Genomic DNA, 19733 nt, shown 5'->3' with positions numbered 1-19733 from the left:
GGTGGCCTTTGTATGGAGCCACAGAAAATGGGGGAGATACTAAATGAATATTTTGCATCAGTATTTACTGTGGAAAAGGATATGGAAGATATAGACTGTAGGGAACTAGATGGTGACATCCTGCAAAGTGTCTAGAATACAGAGGAGGAAGTGCTGGATGTCTTGAAACAGTTGAAAGTAGATAAATCCCCAGGACCTGATCAGGTGTACCCTAGAAATCTGTGGGAAGCTAAAGAAATGATTGCTGGGCCTCTTGCTGAGATATTTGTATCATCGATAGTCACAGGTGAGGTGCCAGAAGACTGGAGGTTGGCAAACGTGGTGCCATTGTTTAAGAAAGGCATAAAGCCAAGGAACCATAGACCATGTATCTGACCTCAGTGGTGGACAAGTTGTTGGAGGGAATCCTGAGGGACAGGATGTACATGTTTTTGGAAAGGCAGGGACTGATTCGGGATAGTCAACATGGCTTTGTGCTTGGGAAATCATGTCTCACAAACTTGATTGAGTTTTTTGAAGAAGTAACAAAGAAGATCGATGAGGGCAGAGCAGTAGATGTGATCTATATGGACTTCAGTAAGGCGTTCGACAAGGTTCCCCATGGGAGACCAATTAGCAAGGTTAGATCTCATGGAATACAAGGAGAACTAGCCATTTGGATACAGAACTGGCTCAAAGGTAGAAGACAGAGGGTGATGGTGGAGGGTTGTTTTTCAGACTGGAGGCCTGTGACCAGTCGAGTGCCACAAGGATCGGTGCTGGGCCTTCTACTTTTTGTCATTTACATAAATGATTTGGATGCGAGCATAAGAGATACAGTTAGTAAGTTTGCAGATGACACCAAAATTGAATGTGTAGTGGATAACAAAGAGGGTTACCTCATATTACAACAGGATGTGGACCAGATGGGCCAATGGGCTGAGAAGTAGCAGGTGGAGTTTAATTCAGATAAATGTGAGGTGCTGCATTTTGGGAAAGCAAATCTTAGCAGGACTTATACACTTAATGGTAAGGTCCTAGAGGGTGTTGCTGAACAAAGAGACTTTGGAGTACAGGTTCATAGCTTATTGAAAGTGGAGTCGCAGGTAGATAGGATAGTGAAGAAGACGTTTGGTTTGCTTTCCTTTATTGGTCAGAGCATTGAGTACAGGAGTTGGGAGGTCATGTTGCGGCTGTACAGGACATTGGTTAGCCCACTGTTGGAATATTGCATGCAATTCTGGTCTCCTTCCTATCGGAAAGATGTTGTGAAACTTGAAAGGGTTCAGAAAAGATTTACAAGAATGTTACCAGGGCTGGAGGATCTGAGCTACAGGGAGAGGCTGAACAGGCTGGGGCTGCTTTCCCTGGAGCGTCGGAAGCTGAGGGGTGACCTTACTGATGTTTACAAAATTATGAGGGGCACGGATGGGATAAATAGGCAAAGTCTTTTCCCTGGGGTGGAGGAGTCCAAAACTAAAGAGCAGAGGTTTTAGAGTGAGGGGGGAAAGATATAAAAGATACCTAAAGGGCAACATTTTCACGCAGAGGTTGGTATATATATATGGAATGAACTGCCAGAGGATGTGGTGGAGGCTGGTACAATTGCAACATTTAAGAGGCATTTGGATGGGTATATGAATAGGAAGAGTTTGGAGGGATATGGGCCAGTGCTGGTAGGTGGGACTAGATTGGGTTGGGATATCTGGTCGGCATGGACAGGTTGGACTGAAGGGTCTGTTTCCATGCTGTACATCTCTATGACTCTATGACACTAAGTGGATCTGCAATCCTGTTATGAGGGCAGTGTCGCTGCTGTAGGACAAAATGCAGAGCAGCTGGAGATTTGCATATTTATGCAAATCCCTGAGTTTAAAAGCAGAGAGGTTATGTACAGTGTGCTGCTGAGGGCACACCTGGAGTTTTGGTGCCGTTTTGGTCTCCTTACTTGAGAGAGGATGTACTGGCCCTGGAGGGGGTGCAGAGGAGGTTCACTAGATCGGTTCCAGAGTTGAGGGGGTTGGCTTATGAAGAGAAACTGAATAGACTGGGATTATATTCATTGGAATTCAGAAGAATGAAGGGGGATCTTATAGAAACATAAAAAATTATGAAGGGAGTAGATAAGATAGAAGCAGAAAGAATGTTTCCTGTGGCAGGTGAAACTAGGACAAGAAGGCATAGGCTCAAGATTAAAGGGAGCAGACTGAGGACTGAATTGAGAAGGAACTTCTTCACCCAGAGGGTTGTTAATCTATGGAATTCCTTACCCAGTAAAGTAGTTGACACTACTTCAGTAAATGTTTTAAAGCTAAGCTTTAAAGGAATTAAAGGATACGGTGAGAACATGGGTAAGTGGATCTGAGTCCACACAAAGATCAGCCATGATCTTATTGAATGGCAGATGGCCTACTCTTGCTCCTAGAGCTTGTGCTCTTATGTTCTTAAAGGCCCTGTAAACTTTGATTGGTCAGGAGGGGGACTTCCATTAGCTCGGATGGCTGGTTTGCAATGCAATGTGTTGCCAACAGTGTGGGTTGAATTCCCAACACTGACTGACGTTACAATGAAGGAATCTCTTTGTCGCCCTCTCCCTTCACTCGAGGCATGTTGACCCTCAGGTTAAATCACTACCAGTCATCTCTTTCCATTGAAACAAGTCTAATGGTCTGCTTGGGCTACAGCAACTTGACCATTTGGTGAAGAGGATCCACAGCCCAAACAGTGATGGCAGACAGGTCAGTCAACACAGCAACAATGAATCATTTTGCTTCTGACTCCCTGAATTTTTCCTTTTTTATAAAATTACCTTGGGGGAGAGTTTGAAGTCGCCTACATTCCTCAGCAGTGATGCCTCTCCTTCTGCGTCCTTCAGGTCACAATCTGTCTCTTTCATTAGCAGGCAGGCCTGCAGACGGTAATTAGGCAGCTGCCTGAGGGAACATCAGTGAGCTGCTATCGGTCAGAGCAGGCTCAGGACCTGATCCTGAAGCTCACAGTAAAACTCAGGAAGAAACTTGAAGGTACAAATCTCAGATTGCTTACCAATATCATTGTATAATCCCACTGAGCTCTCATGATAATTTTCATGGACAATTATATTTTCAACATCAAAGTTCTGTTCATGCCATTCATCTCTTTGAAGGTCTTGTTTGCCAAGCTGTACACGGAAATCTCTCGCCTGTGCCCTATGTATTGGTTTAAAAGAAGTGACATTACTCTTAACTAAAAAGAATTAGCAATTGATTCTTAGAATTACTGACAATATGTAAAATGAATATTGCAATCAAAATATAGACAAACAGGCATTATAGCCTTCCTAAATGTTTGATTTACCAGATATCAATTTTCTCATTAATTAAGATGCCTGATTTTTATTTAAGTCTGCTTTTGTTAACAAATTAAATGATTCGAGGTTTTATATGTAGCGTTTGAAAAGGCCTCTCTCTGTACTACCAGACTCACGAAGCAAAGTGGTAACTTGGATGTATACCTCTACATCTCCAACCTTCACCAGGACTGTCTGCAGCTCTTCAGTTCTTCCTTGCACAGGGGCCTTTACAGTCTGAACACCTCCACCATCTTCCTGGTGGAGCTTTCTTCTCTCATTGAATAATTTCTCTTTTAACTTATCTCAATTCATTCAAATGAAAAGATGCACCCTAGGTATTTGCATGGGCCTAGTTATATTCTGCTCTTTGAGGCATATGTGGAACATTCTTTGTTCCAGTCCGAGATGGGCCCTTTCCAACAACTCTTTGCTGTAGGTCAAGGCCTGCATCAGCGCCACCTCCTTCTCTTGTCTGGAATTATAAAGATTACTCAAATTTGCTTCCAATTTTCATTCTTCTCTCATCCTCAGCTAATCCATCTCTAACTTTTCTCTTTCCCTTCTTGACTTCTCTGTCTCCATTTCTGGAGAGAGGCTGCCTACTAATATTCATTGCAAACCCATGGTCCTACCCAGCTAAACCTTAACTGCCCTTTTTGAATCCTGAAAGGACTGCATTCTATTCTTCCAGTTCCTCTGTCTCTGTTGTAACTGCTTGAATAATGGCTCCTTTCCCACCTCTGCTACTGGAATGTTTTCCTTTTTCCTCAACTGAGGAATCTCCCTCACTACGCATTATGATGGATAGAACCCTTCAGTATGCTGAACTCATTTTGCACACTTCTGTCCTCATTGTTCTCCCCCTCCCAGAACCACTGTTTCTCTTTTTGATGGCCTGTAGTGAATTATATTTGGGGATTTTGGTGCACTTGATGGAGTGCTGTGATATCAGCCAGCTCTAATAGAATACCATTACAAAAACATCCATAACTCCCTGTAATTATTTATTACTTATGGTGTCTTTGCAAGTTTGACTATCAAACTATCTATTAGCTATGTCTCTGTCTGATAAGGCTAACTACATTGTTCAAAAAGCATAATATTGTCACTTAGAGACCGCTAAATGCATGGCTATGGATCCCAATCCTGTAACCCCAAGGTTAATTGTGCACAGCAGATAAAACAAAAGATTTGGATCTACACTCAGTATTGTTGAACTAACAGCTGGAATTATGAAATGGCACTCTGCTGGCATCAAACAATGAACAAAAAAACAAAAACACAGCATTGTGGTCATCTCCTTATAGTTTGCGCAATGTGTTTTCTGATACAATCTTTATCGCCATTTTTTATCTTGTGACCCTCGACTCCACCATTTCTGTTCCAGAGCTGAAGATGAAAGTTATTCCTGGAATTTTCTTCAGATTAATTCGCTTCCAGCTGTGAGATAAACATTCTAATTGCCCAAACACTGATGAGATAAACTAATTTGAAATATGACATTAAATTAAATATTTGAGTAGGACAAGGAGACAGGTTCAGGGGAGTAAAGAGTAAATTTAAAACTGGTGTCAGGAGATTCTTATGCAAATAGTGTTCAACATCTGAAATATACACTGGAGGGTTTGAGAAGTGGTAGAGGTAAATTAAAGGCTGTAGGCTAAAGAAATCCTGCATTTTCCTCCATTTTTGAACGATTCAGCATTTGGTTATTTCTAGCTTTGATTGTCAAACTGTGAAGGTTGATACATATAAAGATTGTCGGTGGAATGTGACTTCGTTTTTCCTACTATTTTCCCAGCTGCATCAACCCTCGTCCCTGTCATTACACACTGGTAGGAACAATATGGTATCTCAGCCATGAACAGAGGGTGGAGGTTATTGCTGAAGAAGGTCATTTCATTATTGAGTCAAGCTAACATTTACAATGTTGATTATAAGATGAAGTTTGTTCACTACAGTTTGGGAATTAGTTGAAGAGTCTTTGGATTTCCCTTTAAGAATTCCTCATTAAAACTTTTTGATGAGAAGTATGTGGATATGGAGGAGAGGTTGTGGGAATTTGAAAAAATCCAATATTATAAATATTGTCAAAACTATAACCACACATCCATAAACTCAGACCAAAGAAATAATATATTGATTTTAGGAAACTATAACTCCCAACTGAGACAAGAGCGAAGTTAAGCCACCTGCTGAGCTTAAGTACTGCCTTATTTTGCTCAAAATACAGAGGCAATGACTTTTAGTTGGATCCTGTAGATAACTACAGTAGAAAGTAAATATATAATAGCAAAGTTACAAAATGTAGAGAGACATCTCTTCAGAAATGATTCATTAAAATAAGGAGATAACTCAAAGCAATGTACAAACATGTTAATACCTACTGTGAGACAATGCAGTGGGCAGCAGTGAGAACCCAACATGGTTTAATCAATGTTCCTCCACACACATGTCCTGGTTTATAAAGTCCAATGCGATTTTTCAGCTGTAGAGATACCTGCCATGGGTATTTTCCTGGTACTGTCCTTTTTCCACCAAGGATTTTGCCTAAGACTACTGCAACCTCAGGTATTCCACATTGAAAGCGTGTAATGGAGGACGCAGACGCAGCTGATCGGGTCACAGGTTTGGCTGTTGCTTCCCTTTGGGGTGGTGTCTTAACCGCTGTGATGGAGAAACAATACTGAGTCAAACCTCATTCTATACATTAGTGTTTGTTAGTCATTATAATTTTTCTTTTGTAATTGTGCTATTTGATCCCTTTTCAGAAAGGATCAGAAAGTTGCTGAAATTATAAAAGAACAACAACAAAATGAGCAAGACAATCACTGCACGTCTAGAATAGGAGATCATTAACTCCATTAGATGACTATTTTATTGTGAACGAAAATGATTGAGCACTACCTTGAAGGTTGCTATGGGAATGCAAGTTCAACTCAGCAGGCCTGACAGGATCGGTGGTTGAGAAACTGAGTCACTGTTTTGTGTCCAGTATTTCAAAGTTCTTAAGGTTCATACTGAATTTGAAATGTTCACTCTGTCACTTCCTCCACAGATGCTACCAGACCTGCTGAGATTCTCCAGCACCTTCTGCTTTTATTTCAAATTTCCAACATCTGCATTATTTTGCTTTTAAAAGAATGCAAGTTGTTATTGCTCCAACTGTTTGTTAATATTCTTTAGTTATCATGAGCAACAACATAATTAACTGAACAAGTACAGATATGCAGTTTTCAGGCAACAGACTTGACCCTATCTTGTGCACAGGCAGATTGTCTGCTGAATAGAATGCTTCCAGTTGAAAAGGACTGTTGGAATAAATTAATGACAGCCCATGTATTCTCTTAGAATGCTCTTTGAGAATCTGAAAATCTTTGGTTGCCAGAACAAAATAAATCTTTTTACCCAGGCACTGTCCCAGAGCAAAATGGAAGGGGATTTGATAAAATCTCTCAGCCCTGAAAGTATTGAATCTAATAGAGAAAATTAGAAAGGTTTCAACTTAATTCAAACCAATTGACATTGTCCTTTTAATCTAACATTTATGCAGCAAAAGAATTCGGAAGCTCCATATTTATGACATTATTTTGTAATTATTGCTTATTAAGTAAGATAGGGCTAATACTCACCTGGATTATGACATTAACGGAATAAATTAACTGTTGTAAAATGCAATTAACAGCTGATACATACCTGGAGGGCAGGGAGAAATGGCACAATGTTCCCAACTTAATTTATCACGTTTCTCCCGATAATAGCACCAAGGTTTATCATCGCCATCAGGATTTCTGGAAATTTTTAATGTATTTTTATTGTAACCAATTCTGCCACATATCTTTAAAACAATATCTAAATGTATGCCAAATAGCTTCAGTGAAAAGCCTAATTTTGATTTCAAAAGATCTATAGGATTGCAGGTGGTGTATAGCCCCCAGCTGCTTATATGTCAAATAGGTGACATACACTAATTACTTTACCTGTAGAATAGGAACAATATACACAGGGAATGGGTCATGCGTGGAATGAACCACCAGGGAAAGTGGTGGATGCAGTTACAGCTACTACATTTAAAAGACATTTCGATAAGTTCATGAGCAGGAAAGGTTTGGAGGGATGTGGGCCAAATGCAGGCAAGTGAGACTAGTTTAGTTCGGGAACATAGTTAGTGTGGACTGTTTGAGCCAAAGGGGTTATATGACTCTATGACCCTAATGGCACATGCTGAGCATATTGCAAAATGCCACTCTCATTATATAAAATAAATTTAGATTCACCTCTGGAGTGAATAAAAAGCAGGAATGAGTAATTGGATTTGTAAGGAGGACTAACAAATGCAGAATGAAACAAAGAGAAGGAAAGATTCTCTATCAGTGTTGTGACTGCAGGTGTGTCAGGTTCATTTGATAACTCAGTACATGAAAAAATTCAAGTAAAAATAATGTAATGTGGGGATTTCATGAACTTGGATGAGTGAATGTTTAGTAAATATCACCTCTAAATGTATCTAGTTAGTAGAGATTCTAGCAGAAACAACCAGGATATCTTACGGATATTTGTCTCCAAAGATTCCACTAATGGAGGCTGGCTTGAATAGTACCTTCTTCAAGGTCGAGATTTTTCTTGGATGAGGGAGTTAAGAGTTATCAGGTACACACAGGAAAGTGGAGGTGAGGTCATAACCAGATCTGTCATGATCATATTGAGTGGAGGCGTGGGTTCAAAGGCCTAAGGCTCACCCCAGCCTCAAGCTCCTATGTTCCTCTAGACTATGTTCTAATGGTAAGCATCTCATTCCACTGCTGTTAGTATTAATACAGTAGTCAAGATTAGAGTAGTGCTGGAAATGCACAGCAGGTCAACTTTGGTCAAAATGATGGGTTTTTGCCCGAAATGTCGATTTTCCTGTTCCCCGGATGCTGCCTGACCTACTGTGCATTTCCAGCATCTGCAGTATCCACTTTTGCCATATTAATGCAGTAGTTGGTGCAGGAAGAATGACGTACAAACCTGCACAGAATTGCTTGTGGGGCACACTGGCATGGGGGGATGGGTCCTACCTAGTTCAAGGTTAATTCGTGTCTGATCAAGAGGAATGTATAGAGAGCCACTTCCTGTGCTTGCTTCCAACACCCCTAACCTCTCCCCTGCTTCTCCCACCACACAAACCCCACTTCTACCATCACTTGCTTGTGGCCTGAAACCCAGCAATGATACTAGGCCTTAGCATGATATATCAGTTAGTAATACCACTTACCTGATATTGAGCTGCTAAATTCGCTAGAATATCGAGAGGGGTCTACAACAGGCATCCTGAGTGCAATATTAACTGTCTTGACTCAGCAACAGTTTCCTCCTATATTTATCTATCTTCTTGTACCTAATCACCCTTTTTCTTACCTTCTCCCTCATTAACTGTATACCATAGATAAATGCAGTTTCACTGAATTATTATGAAAGAGGCCATTAAGTTATTCTTGGTGTTATATTTATCCTGTGCAGGAAAAGACAATGAGCACAGCCTATTTGGGTGTCATGGGTAAATTTTATTTTCTGATTAACTGTGAACATATGAAGGAACATGACTTAGGAGCAGCAGTAGGGCACTGGGGCCCTTGAGCCTGCACCATCATTCAATAAGACCATGATTAATCTGATTCCTCTGCATTCCTGATAACCTGTGTTGTAATGGATATGTTTTGTTCCTACATATGGGGCCAAATGTAGATCTGGTTGTGAGATGTGTGAGGTGTGTTTTGGTACACAAATGGCCACACTGATTCTCCCCTCCCTAGGAGTGGTGGAAAAGGCAAATTATCCGGTTGGTTGGCAGCACAGAAACATACCCATCCTTTTTCCATTACTTTAGGAATTAAGTTCTGGATAGGAATGCTTATATTTCGTTGTTCTGAGTGCAACAGACAGCAGAGTAATCAGAATGACTTCTTTATGGAAGTGTCAGTAAGGCAGCAGCCTGTAGTGTAAATGCCTATTGGTCAAGGTCACATGGTTACAGTGGATTGCAAAGGAGATTTGTCCATGATTAAATTTCAATCCAAACACTGATTTTTCTGACTTGCTGCCAACTAAAGCCCTTAAATGGTTAATTAATGACCACTGAGACTGCCCCGGCATGATTTAGTTTGTTCCCAGCAACAAAGGATAGTGGCAGCCTTCCTGACTGTGACAATGACATGTTAACGATGACTGAAAACCACACACTGCCTTTGCCTCTGAAACTCTTGAAACCCCCTTCCATCGACATGCACTCCACTGCCCTGACCCTGTGATTCCCCACCACTTCCTTTCCCATTGCTGGTGCTCTTCAGCCAGAGACCTGGACATCTGAAGTGACATTGCTCCTCACAATGGTTAATAGGCATTGATTGGCCAGCAGTTTCAGGTGAGCGGGATATCACTGACCCAAGAATTGATTGGCTAAGAAGCCTGCCAGATCACCACTTAAGTGCTTGACTTGTCCTGATGAGCAGGCTTACTTGGTGGCGAGGCTGGTGGGAGAGCTGAAGGCTGTAGGCTGTGGTCTGTGGGATATTTCATTCCTAAAGACACCCATGCCCACAGTGAGAAGAGAAAAAATAAAAATTCAAAGTTTAAGGCTTTTCTTGAGGAAACTTGACTTTCCTCTACATTGCCGACTTTGTCTTATTTTCCCCTGACCTTTCTAGGGCTCCGGAATGCCTAGTGTGCAAAAAGCACATCCATTCCCGATGAATTCCCATTTTGAATGGAGGATGAAAATCAGATTTTCTCCCAAACACTATTTCCATCTGGTGGTGCAAATGGTTTTCAGCTGAGTTGTTCATTTCATCTGAGAATAAATAACAATTTTAAGAAGTTGCCATTATACATTGTCTATTTGATGTTCTTTTTGGTTTGTTGATACGATCTAATGTGATCACAAATCGACAAGGCTTTTTCCTCATGATAGAATGCATTTTTCCTCACAGTCAATTATATGGAAGTTATTATTAGATTATTAGAAAGTTTCATTTTCTTCCCAAGGAATGTATAATATTTTTCATTGACTTTGAATAGTGCATAATAGGTGAGTAGCTGTGGATGTTACATTGGGTGCCAAGGATTGGCATGGGCGATTTGAGTGGGTATGGAGATGGCAAGGAGGTGGGTGGAGAGTGACATTTAGGGGGCATTTTGTGGAGTGTGTTGGAGAACTGAGGTGGGTCTTCGAACCAACCCATCTTTGTGCCCATGCTCCTCCATCTCAGACTACCTGATAGGAAATTATAAAAGCTCATCATTTCAGTTACTAATCCATGTTGACCTCATCCCAAATTTATATAGTAATTTGGGAGTCCATGTTTTAATGAGAAAAGGCTCAAGAGATTGAAGGTAAAATTTTAATGAGAACACTGTTGTCACTCGGCTCAGTGTTTACAAACTATCTTTTTATATCAATGTGTTAAAGCCGCTGTACCTGCAATAATTGTGATCAGCAATTCCATATTTGCTGGGATTTTCCATATGGGTACCAACAGCTTCCTTGAGCAGCAAGTGAGAGCTCCAGTGCAGACATGTCTTCCCTCGTTCAGTTTGTTTCACCATACCTCTATATGATAAACCATTACCATGGTAACAATCATTTGGCACTAAGAAAATAAATGCACAAATAGTACAACGATAAGACCTTTGCTGAGCTTAAACATAATAATGAGTCTAAATAAGTTTGGAAAGTACTTATGCAGCGAGCACTGTTATAAGTCTTATTATTATCTAAAGTAATGGTAAATTCGGTACTAAGAACAGTATTCCAGGTGAATGAGCTGTGTGAGATCTTTATTGCATGTGAACTATATAATAATTATATGTTAGGAATTACTGCTGGCAATATTAGTGGATACTTGCTTCACTTAGTTAATTGACCTGTCTGTTATTTTAATGCAGGCATAAATCTGTTTACATAGGGATGGTTGTGTGGTGGTAATGTTGCTGAACTAATAATGTAGAGACTCAAACAAAGGTTAATAATATGAATTCAAATCTCACCTCTGCAGCTGAAGGAATTAAAATTAAACCAATTAGTAAATCTGGAATAAATTGATGATTTCATTAGTAACAAACATGAAGCTATGGCTTTCTAATTAAATCTCTTTCAGTAATACTGTTCAACAGAGGAAATCTACTGTCCTTACCTCAACGTATATGTGATTCCAGTTCTGTCACCAATGTGGTTGAGTTATAACTGTCCCTCAAAATAGCTTGCCAAGTCAGAATATCGAACCTCTCCAGAAAGATCAAATACGAATGAAACTGAGCAGACCACTCAATCAGCTATTTTGCTGTTAGAACTGACACCCTGCCCTTTGATCTTGCAAAGTCCTCCACATTAACATCTGGAGGTTTACGCAATAGAAGATCCACCCTAAGGTCTACTCAAGCAACAGCCTATTATAGTCATACTCACCAAATTATGTATTACAACCAATATTCAGGCCCCTTCCTCATAATGTTTGGGGGTTGGGCTGGTGTGGCTGCATTGTGGTATATGGTTGGGAGGGAGAGTCTGGAAATTCTCAATGTTTGCTCGAGACCATATGAAGCCTCATGACATCAAATCAAATATGGACAAGGAAATCCTCTTGCTTATTGCTTGCTTATTCCTTTAACTAATGAATCAATGCTTTTCACTGTTAAATAACACTTGGAAGTAGTTTCTGATCAGCTCACAACACACACTCTGAATGAGGGACTGTAATACCTATCATCAAGGGCAGCTCAGTGGTGCCATTACTTATTGAGCTGCCCATGTTCTGAAGAGCATGGCACTGTTACTAGGAGAATGAATGAGAGAGACATCTACCTGATCTGGTTCTTATCAATCAATCCGCCACAATGTATCTGTCCATGACAGTATTTGTAGGAATGGCCACTATTTTATAACCCACTGGGTTAACGTGTTGTACTTTGAACCCCACTACTCCCAGAGTCATACTAGTGTTTAAGATTTTTTTTAAGGTTTGCACAGTACCCCAATTTACCTGACTTTCAGATCAAGATTGATAGACAGCTTGGACCAAGTTTTTATATAAAAATAATTGATATTTAATATAAGTCATTAGACTATAGCTACAACTAAACAGATGAAAACCATTGGCATATAATGATACTAACTAAACCTCTAATCTGCTTATAAACTCGCCATTATACACAAACAGAATCATAGAGTCATACAATACAGAAACAGACGCTTGTGTCCAACCAGTCCATGCTGAACATAATCCCAAACTAAACTAGTCCTACCTGCCTGCTTCTGTCCCATATCCTTCCAAAACTTTCCTGTTCATGTATTTATCCAAGTGTCTTTTAAACATTGTCATTCTGCCCACATTCACTCCTTCCTCAGGAAGTTCATTCCACACACGAACCATCCTATGTGTAAATGATTTGACCCTCATGTCTTTTTGAAATCTCTCTCCTCTCACCTTATAAATGTGCCCCATAACCTTGAAATCTCCCATCCTAGGGAAAATACACCTACCATTAACCCTATCTATGCTCCTCATGATTCTATCAACTTTTATAATGTCACATCTTAACCTCCTACACTCCAGTGATAAAGTCCTAGTCAGCCTTCCTTTATAACAATACCTTCCACACCTGGTAACATCCTGATAAATCTCTTCTGAACCCTTTCCAGCTTGATAATATTCTTCCTATAACTGACAATCAAATAATGAAAATAGATTCTTGGTGAAGGTAGAGAGAACTGGAAAGTCAGTTAAATTGTTTTTGCTTCTGCATTCTGGTTTTGCAATAGTAACTCTTCAGCTAGGCAGGTCCTTGGTGTTCAGGTATCTTTCTTCTGAAGTTTTCAATGGTTTATAAGTACAAAGCAAATTAATCACTTGGAAAAGTCTCTTATTTATCAATTCGAAAATTGCAGCTCACGGCAACAATTGTGGGAAAAGAGAACCGTTTATTTTCAAGGCTAAACTGATTTTTTTTTACTGCAGAGAACAGGCAGTTTCTATTGGGGAGATCAACATCATAGTCTTTTGTGACTCTGTGACTTATTTTCACTTCCAACCTGCTCAGTTAGCTGAGAACCGATAAGCTTCACTTGTAAATTACTCTCAGCTCCAGATCATCTGCACATTGCAGGAACCCTTATCCATACAAACAGAACAGAATTCATGGATGTATTGAATTCCTTGCTGTGACATTATGCAGCCATCCTGGTATATCCCCATTTAATAAAAAACAAATCTTTCTTCTTGTAGGCCAAATGTTTTAAAGACACAGACAAAAATGGACCCTGTTTGTAAAACTATCAATCCTCTTAGAGATATTATCCCACTTTCACTTTAAGGGCGCCCTCCACTGTGTGGTGTGGAATTGCAGAGTGTCAGGTAGAATAGATTCAGAGCAGACCAACCAGCTCAAAACTGAACCTCTGAGTTTTTATGCATCACTAGCAACTACAGGAATGTATTTTGCTATAATCTTTACACAATGGCCTGGCAATTTCTTTACTCCATCATTACTTCCAAGCCAGGGGTTAAACCTTGAGCACTCAATGAGTAGTATACAAGGGCTGCCTGGAGAGCACAAGGCATAGATAAAACAAATGCATGCTTAAGAGCTAGAGAATCTTGCTATAGATGGAGCTAAGCAATCCAACACCAACAGGTCAGATCAAGGCACATTCAGTCATTATGTGCTGGTGGACAATTAAACAAATAACCAGAGAAAGAAATACTAAAAGCATCCTCAATCTAAATGTTGAAGAAGGCCATCACACCAGAGGAGCAGTCAAAGATTTGCCATCATATTCAGCCAGAAGAACTGAGCAGGTGATTAGCTTCTGTCTCCTCCTGAGGTCCAAACCATTACAGATCTTCAGTTAATTCAATTCATTCCATGTGATATCAAGAAATTGCTGAAATACCGGACATAGCAAAGATTTGATATCTGACAACATCCCAGCTGCAGTACTGCAAACAAATGCCCCAAAAATAGTCATGCCCTTGGCTAAGTTTTTAGTCTAATTACAGTACAGGCAATTACACAGCAAAATTGTCCAGGTCCACACCTTAGGAAGGATATATTGGCCCTGGAGGGAACACAAACAGGTATATCAGAATGATACCTAGTTTTCAGTGATTAAGTTATGAGGAGAGACTAAACAAATCAGGTCTGTTTTTTCTAGAATTTAGAAGGTTAAGGAGTGATCTGACCAATGCCTTCAGGATATGAACAGGAAAAGGCTGGATAGATAAACTATTTCCACTGGTTTAGAATTGGAGAATTAGGGAGTATAATGTGAAAATTAAATCTAGTCTATTCAGGAGAGATGTTAGGAAGCACTTCTACATAAGGAATGGTAGATGTTTAGAACTCTCTTCCAGAAATGACAGTAGATCCAGAATCTGATCATAGATAGATAGGTTTTTGTTAAGCAAAAGTATTAAGAGATATGGGCCAAGGGCAGGTATATTGATCTAGGGCCACAGATCAGCCATTGAATGGTGGAACAGGCTCCAGGGACCGAATAGCCTACTCCTACGTTTCGTATGTTCTATGTTCCTAGATATGTCCAGTTTACAAGAATCTGAATAATTGGCATGCCAGTAAAGTAATGTGAGGAGATGGTTTTTACTGTGGCTGGAGGTTAGTGTAATGGAAATAAGTTAACTGATCCACTGTGAGCAGATTTATATTACAGTATCAGCCACAGTGACCATGAACAGCTCTATTACCTATTTCACACAGCTCCCCTCTGAATGATCCTGTGCAGTTGCAAGTGAAGGATCCTCTTTTCTTCCCAGCTCGGCATGTTGCTCCATTTTTACAAGGATTGGGGCTGCATGGTGAGGTGGCTTGAAAGACACAATTGTCAAAAATGACTATTTGAGGAGAAAAGAATTACAGGTGCTGGAAATTCTGGAATCAAAAATGAATAAAGGTAACAAAATGTAGTAGATTCCCCAACAGCCAGCTAGAGAAATATTAACACTTAAATCATAGATCATTGTCTGAACTAGAACCTGGAAGGATAAGTGAACATATGAACAGAATTGAACATGGCGAAATAGGCAGAGTGAAAGTAACTGATTAGAGTCCACTGTCTATTGTTTAACCGCAGTCGCAGCAAAACAGTTAATCAGCTTAAAGAGCTTCAATAAAAACAGGAAGTGCTGGAGAAACTCTGGCAACATCTTGTTCCAAAGAAGAGTCATATTCATCATCCGCAATATTTTGTTCCTACTTAAAGATCTGAAGATTTATTTGGAAGTACTAGCTTTCTGTGTGCTGCCCCTTCATCAAGTAGCTGTGGAACAGCATCTTAAGACACAAAATTTATCGCAAAAGATTACAGTGTCTTGCAACTGAAATGGTTTATTGAACAAACCTAGATTGCTGTTAAGTCTTTCATCTTTTAGAATGGGTTGCAGGTTTCGGTTCATTAATATGTAAATCCTAGAACTTAACCTTATCTTGAGAATGTGACAATAAAGAAGTGGTGGGATTTACATAATAATGAACTGAAAACTGCAACCCATTCTAAAGATGAAAGACTTAACAGCAATCTAGGTTTGTTTAATATATCTGCAAATGTGTTGCTGGTCAAAGCACAGCAGGCCAGGCAGCATCTCAGGAATAGAGAATTCGACGTTTCGAGCATAAGCCCTTCATCAGGAATAAGAGAGAGAGAGAGCCAAGCAGGCTAAGATAAAGGGTAGGGAGGAGGGACTAGGGGGAGGGGCGATGGAGGTGGGATAGGTGGAAGGAGGTCAAGGTGAGGGTGATAGGCCGGAGTGGGGTGGGGGCGGAGAGGTCAGGAAGAGGATTGCAGGTTAGGAGGGCGGTGCTGAGTTGAGGGAACCGACTGAGACAAGGTGGGGGGAGGGGAAATGAGGAAACTGGAGAAATCTGAATTCATACCTTGTGGTTGGAGGGTTCCCAGGCGGAAGATGAGGCGCTCCTCCTCCAACCGTCGTGTTGTTGTGTTCTGCCGGTGGAGGAGTCCAAGGACCTGCATGTCCTCGGTGGAGTGGGAGGGAGAGTTAAAGTGTTGAGCCACGGGGTGATTGGGTTGGTTGGTTCGGGCGGCCCGGAGGTGTTCTCTGAAGCGTTCCGCAAGTAAGCGGCCTGTTTCACCAATATAGAGGAGGCCACACCCGATGTGGCCTCCTCTATATTGGTGAAACAGGCCGCTTACTTGCGGAACGCTTCAGAGAACACCTCCGGGCCGCCCGAACCAACCAACCCAATCACCCCGTGGCTCAACACTTTAACTCTCCCTCCCACTCCACCGAGGACATGCAGGTCCTTGGACTCCTCCACCGGCAGAACACAACAACACGACGGTTGGAGGAGGAGCGCCTCATCTTCCGCCTGGGAACCCTCCAACCACAAGGTATGAATTCAGATTTCTCCAGTTTCCTCATTTCCCCTCCCCCCACCTTGTCTCAGTCGGTTCCCTCAACTCAGCACCGCCCTCCTAACCTGCAATCCTCTTCCTGACCTCTCCGCCCCCACCCCACTCCGGCCTATCACCCTCACCTTGACCTCCTTCCACCTATCCCACCTCCATCGCCCCTCCCCCTAGTCCCTCCTCCCTACCCTTTATCTTAGCCTGCTTGGCTCTCTCTCTCTCTTATTCCTGATGAAGGGCTTATGCTCGAAACGTCGAATTCTCTATTCCTGAGATGCTGCCTGGCCTGCTGTGCTTTGACCAGCAACACATTTGCAGCTGTGATCTCCAGCATCTGCAGACCTCATTTTTTACTTGTTTAATATATCATTTCAGTTGCAAGACACTGTAATCTTTTGCGATAAATTCTGTGTCTTATGATCCTGCTCCACAGCTACCTGATGAAGGAACAATGCTCCGAAAGCTAGTGCTTCCAAATAAACCTGTTGGACTATAACCTGGTGTTGTGTGATTTTTTTTTACTTCATCCACCCCAGTCCAACACTGGATCCTCCACAGTAAAGATCTGCAAACAGGTATCAATAATGCTGGAAGTGAAAATGTGTTTGATGATAGACAACACTCTGCTCAATCAGACAGTAGAAATATGTGAGAAGATTGAAGGCAGCCTAGTCGTACAACTAAAGGTATTGGAAGGAACGAAGATCACAAAATCCTTGCTAGGATGAATGATAATGACTTTGAATATGCACGACAGAGACAAGAAAACAGGTACACTGAATAATGCTAACTCTAGCCTGAAACATTCACTGTTTCTGTATCCGCTGATGCTGTCAGGCCTGCTGAATATCTACAACCTTTTTAGTTTTATGGAAGGTAAGTAGAGAATACTGTTTGGGTCTTACCATGTTCAAGGTTTTGTTCTGATCAGATGGGAGGAGAATGCCTGGGCAGGAAAACTAAAGCTCAGATCTTCCAATTGGAAGGCATTTCTTGCTGAAGTATAGACTTAAGTCCCACATTGAAACTGTGCAGACGTTCCACTGTGCAGACGTCTGCACAGTTTCAATGTGGGACTTAAGTCTATACTTCAGCAAGAAATGCCTTCCAATTGGACGATCTGAGCTTTAGTTTTCCTGCCCAGGCATTCTCCTCCCATCTGATCAGAACAAAATCTTGAGTCTCCACAGGACTTGTTCAAAATCGAAACTTCCAGCAGGTAATAATGCAGCATACAGAACCCTCTAAAGTTAAAGTTAGAGGTGGGACTCTGACTTACTTCACTTAACATGGCTAACTATAGAACTGACACTTGACTACCTGTACCAACACCCTCATCTAATTACCACAATCGAATCCCTACAGACACACAGAAGCACCATAGACCACTAACCCCAACACTCTGATCTGATCTTCACCACCTGATTATCTGCCAGCCCCAACACTACACAGATACCTGATCTGCTAACCGACTACCCCTGAATTGCACTCCCTTCACAATCACCCACAGGCCCAACACAACACCATCCCATACCAGATCCCTTACTGATTGAAAATCCAACTCTTCTCCTTTCATGGATATTCAAGCCACCATTCCTCCAAACTGATTCCCAACTGCTTCCCTGATTTCCACCAACCCTCCCCCGATCCATCATGGACCAGAATCCCATGTCAAATAACCTAAGTACCACCATGACCCACACTCAGCCTCTGCATCTTCCTCCTTAGCCCCGTAACCCTCACCCCAAGCCTGAATATAAACCTTGGCATGCCCTAAGCTCTCACTTACTTAACTGCTATCCTTCCCTATAACACAGAAATACTAGTATACGGGACTTGTATTGTGCAAGAACAGAAATAAATTAATATAGGTAAAGGGGTAATACTTGAAAATTAGCTGGATTGGGTGTTGGTAAAATCCCCTAAACCAGATGAGTTATATTCCAGAGTGTAAACGGAAGTAGCAATAGAGATAATGGATTCATTGGTGGCTAGCTTTTGTAATTCAATAGATTCTGGAAAGGTTTCTGCTGATTGGAAGGTGATGAATATAAACACCATTATTAAATAAGAAAGGTAGAGGGAGAGTGAAGAGGTACAGACTTATTGTGTGTCAGTATTTGGGAAAATGTTAGAATCTATTATAAAGAATTTGATCATTGGATATTGAGAAAAGACTGGTAAAAGTGGGCAGAGTGAATGCGGATTTATGAAGTACTTGCAGTACTGATAAAGGAAAACCAGTAGGCGTGATGTTTTGGATTTTCAGAATGCTTTGGGTATTGTCCTGCACAAGACAATTGATGGTAAATAAAATTAGAGCACATGGAATTTGGGGGTAATGTACTAGTATGATTGAAAATTGGTTAACAGACACAAAGTAGAGAGTGGGAATAAATGGATCATTCTCAGGATAGCAGACTGTTACTACAGCAGTATCACAAGGCTCAGTGGTCTGCCCATCATTATTCACAATCCATATTAAGATGTGGGGACCTATTTATAATATTTTCAAATTTGCTGATGACTCCTAAATAGATGGGAATGTAAGTGACAAGGAGGATGCAAGAAGGCTTTAAAGAGTATTTGACAAGTTTATTGATTGTGTGGAACATGATAGATGCAATACAATGTGAGTAACAGTATGATTGGAGAAGCCGGTGTTGGACTCGGGTGGACAAAATTAAAAATCATGCAACACCAGGTTATAATCCAACAGATTTATTTGGAGGCAGTAGCTTTTGGAGCGCTGCTCCTTCAACAGATGGTTGTGAAGCAAAATTATAAGACTCGGAATTTATAGGAAAAGATTACAATGATATAATAATACATTGAACAAGGCTAGATTGTTAAGTCTTTCATCTTTTAGAATGTATCTGTTAGTTTCAGTTCTTTAATATGTAAATCCCAGAACATGTTTTAAGTCACATTCTCAAGATAATTGAAGGTTTTATAACAAAATGTGACAGCTCAGCTCAGGCAATGACTTAAACGTGTGAGTCAGAC

General features: G+C 40.9%; 1 protein-coding gene across 1 annotated transcript in view; it reads right to left on the bottom strand.

Moving 5' to 3' along the window:
• LOC132826151 (hyaluronan-binding protein 2-like) overlaps positions 1 to 19733 on the bottom strand; it is a 42321-nt gene that overhangs the window by 3153 nt on the left and 19435 nt on the right. The window contains exons 5-9 of the mRNA XM_060841797.1: positions 15049 to 15168; positions 10767 to 10938; positions 7007 to 7101; positions 5698 to 5977; positions 3025 to 3167 (exon numbers count right to left, since the gene is read on the bottom strand). Coding sequence (XP_060697780.1) covers positions 3025 to 3167; positions 5698 to 5977; positions 7007 to 7101; positions 10767 to 10938; positions 15049 to 15168 — 810 coding nt within the window. The remainder of the gene's footprint in view (positions 1 to 3024; positions 3168 to 5697; positions 5978 to 7006; positions 7102 to 10766; positions 10939 to 15048; positions 15169 to 19733) is intronic.

The sequence above is a fragment of the Hemiscyllium ocellatum genome, chromosome 22, assembly GCF_020745735.1.
Source record: "Hemiscyllium ocellatum isolate sHemOce1 chromosome 22, sHemOce1.pat.X.cur, whole genome shotgun sequence".
Classification (NCBI taxonomy): domain Eukaryota; kingdom Metazoa; phylum Chordata; class Chondrichthyes; order Orectolobiformes; family Hemiscylliidae; genus Hemiscyllium; species Hemiscyllium ocellatum.
This window is presented reverse-complemented; position numbering and strand designations above follow the sequence as displayed.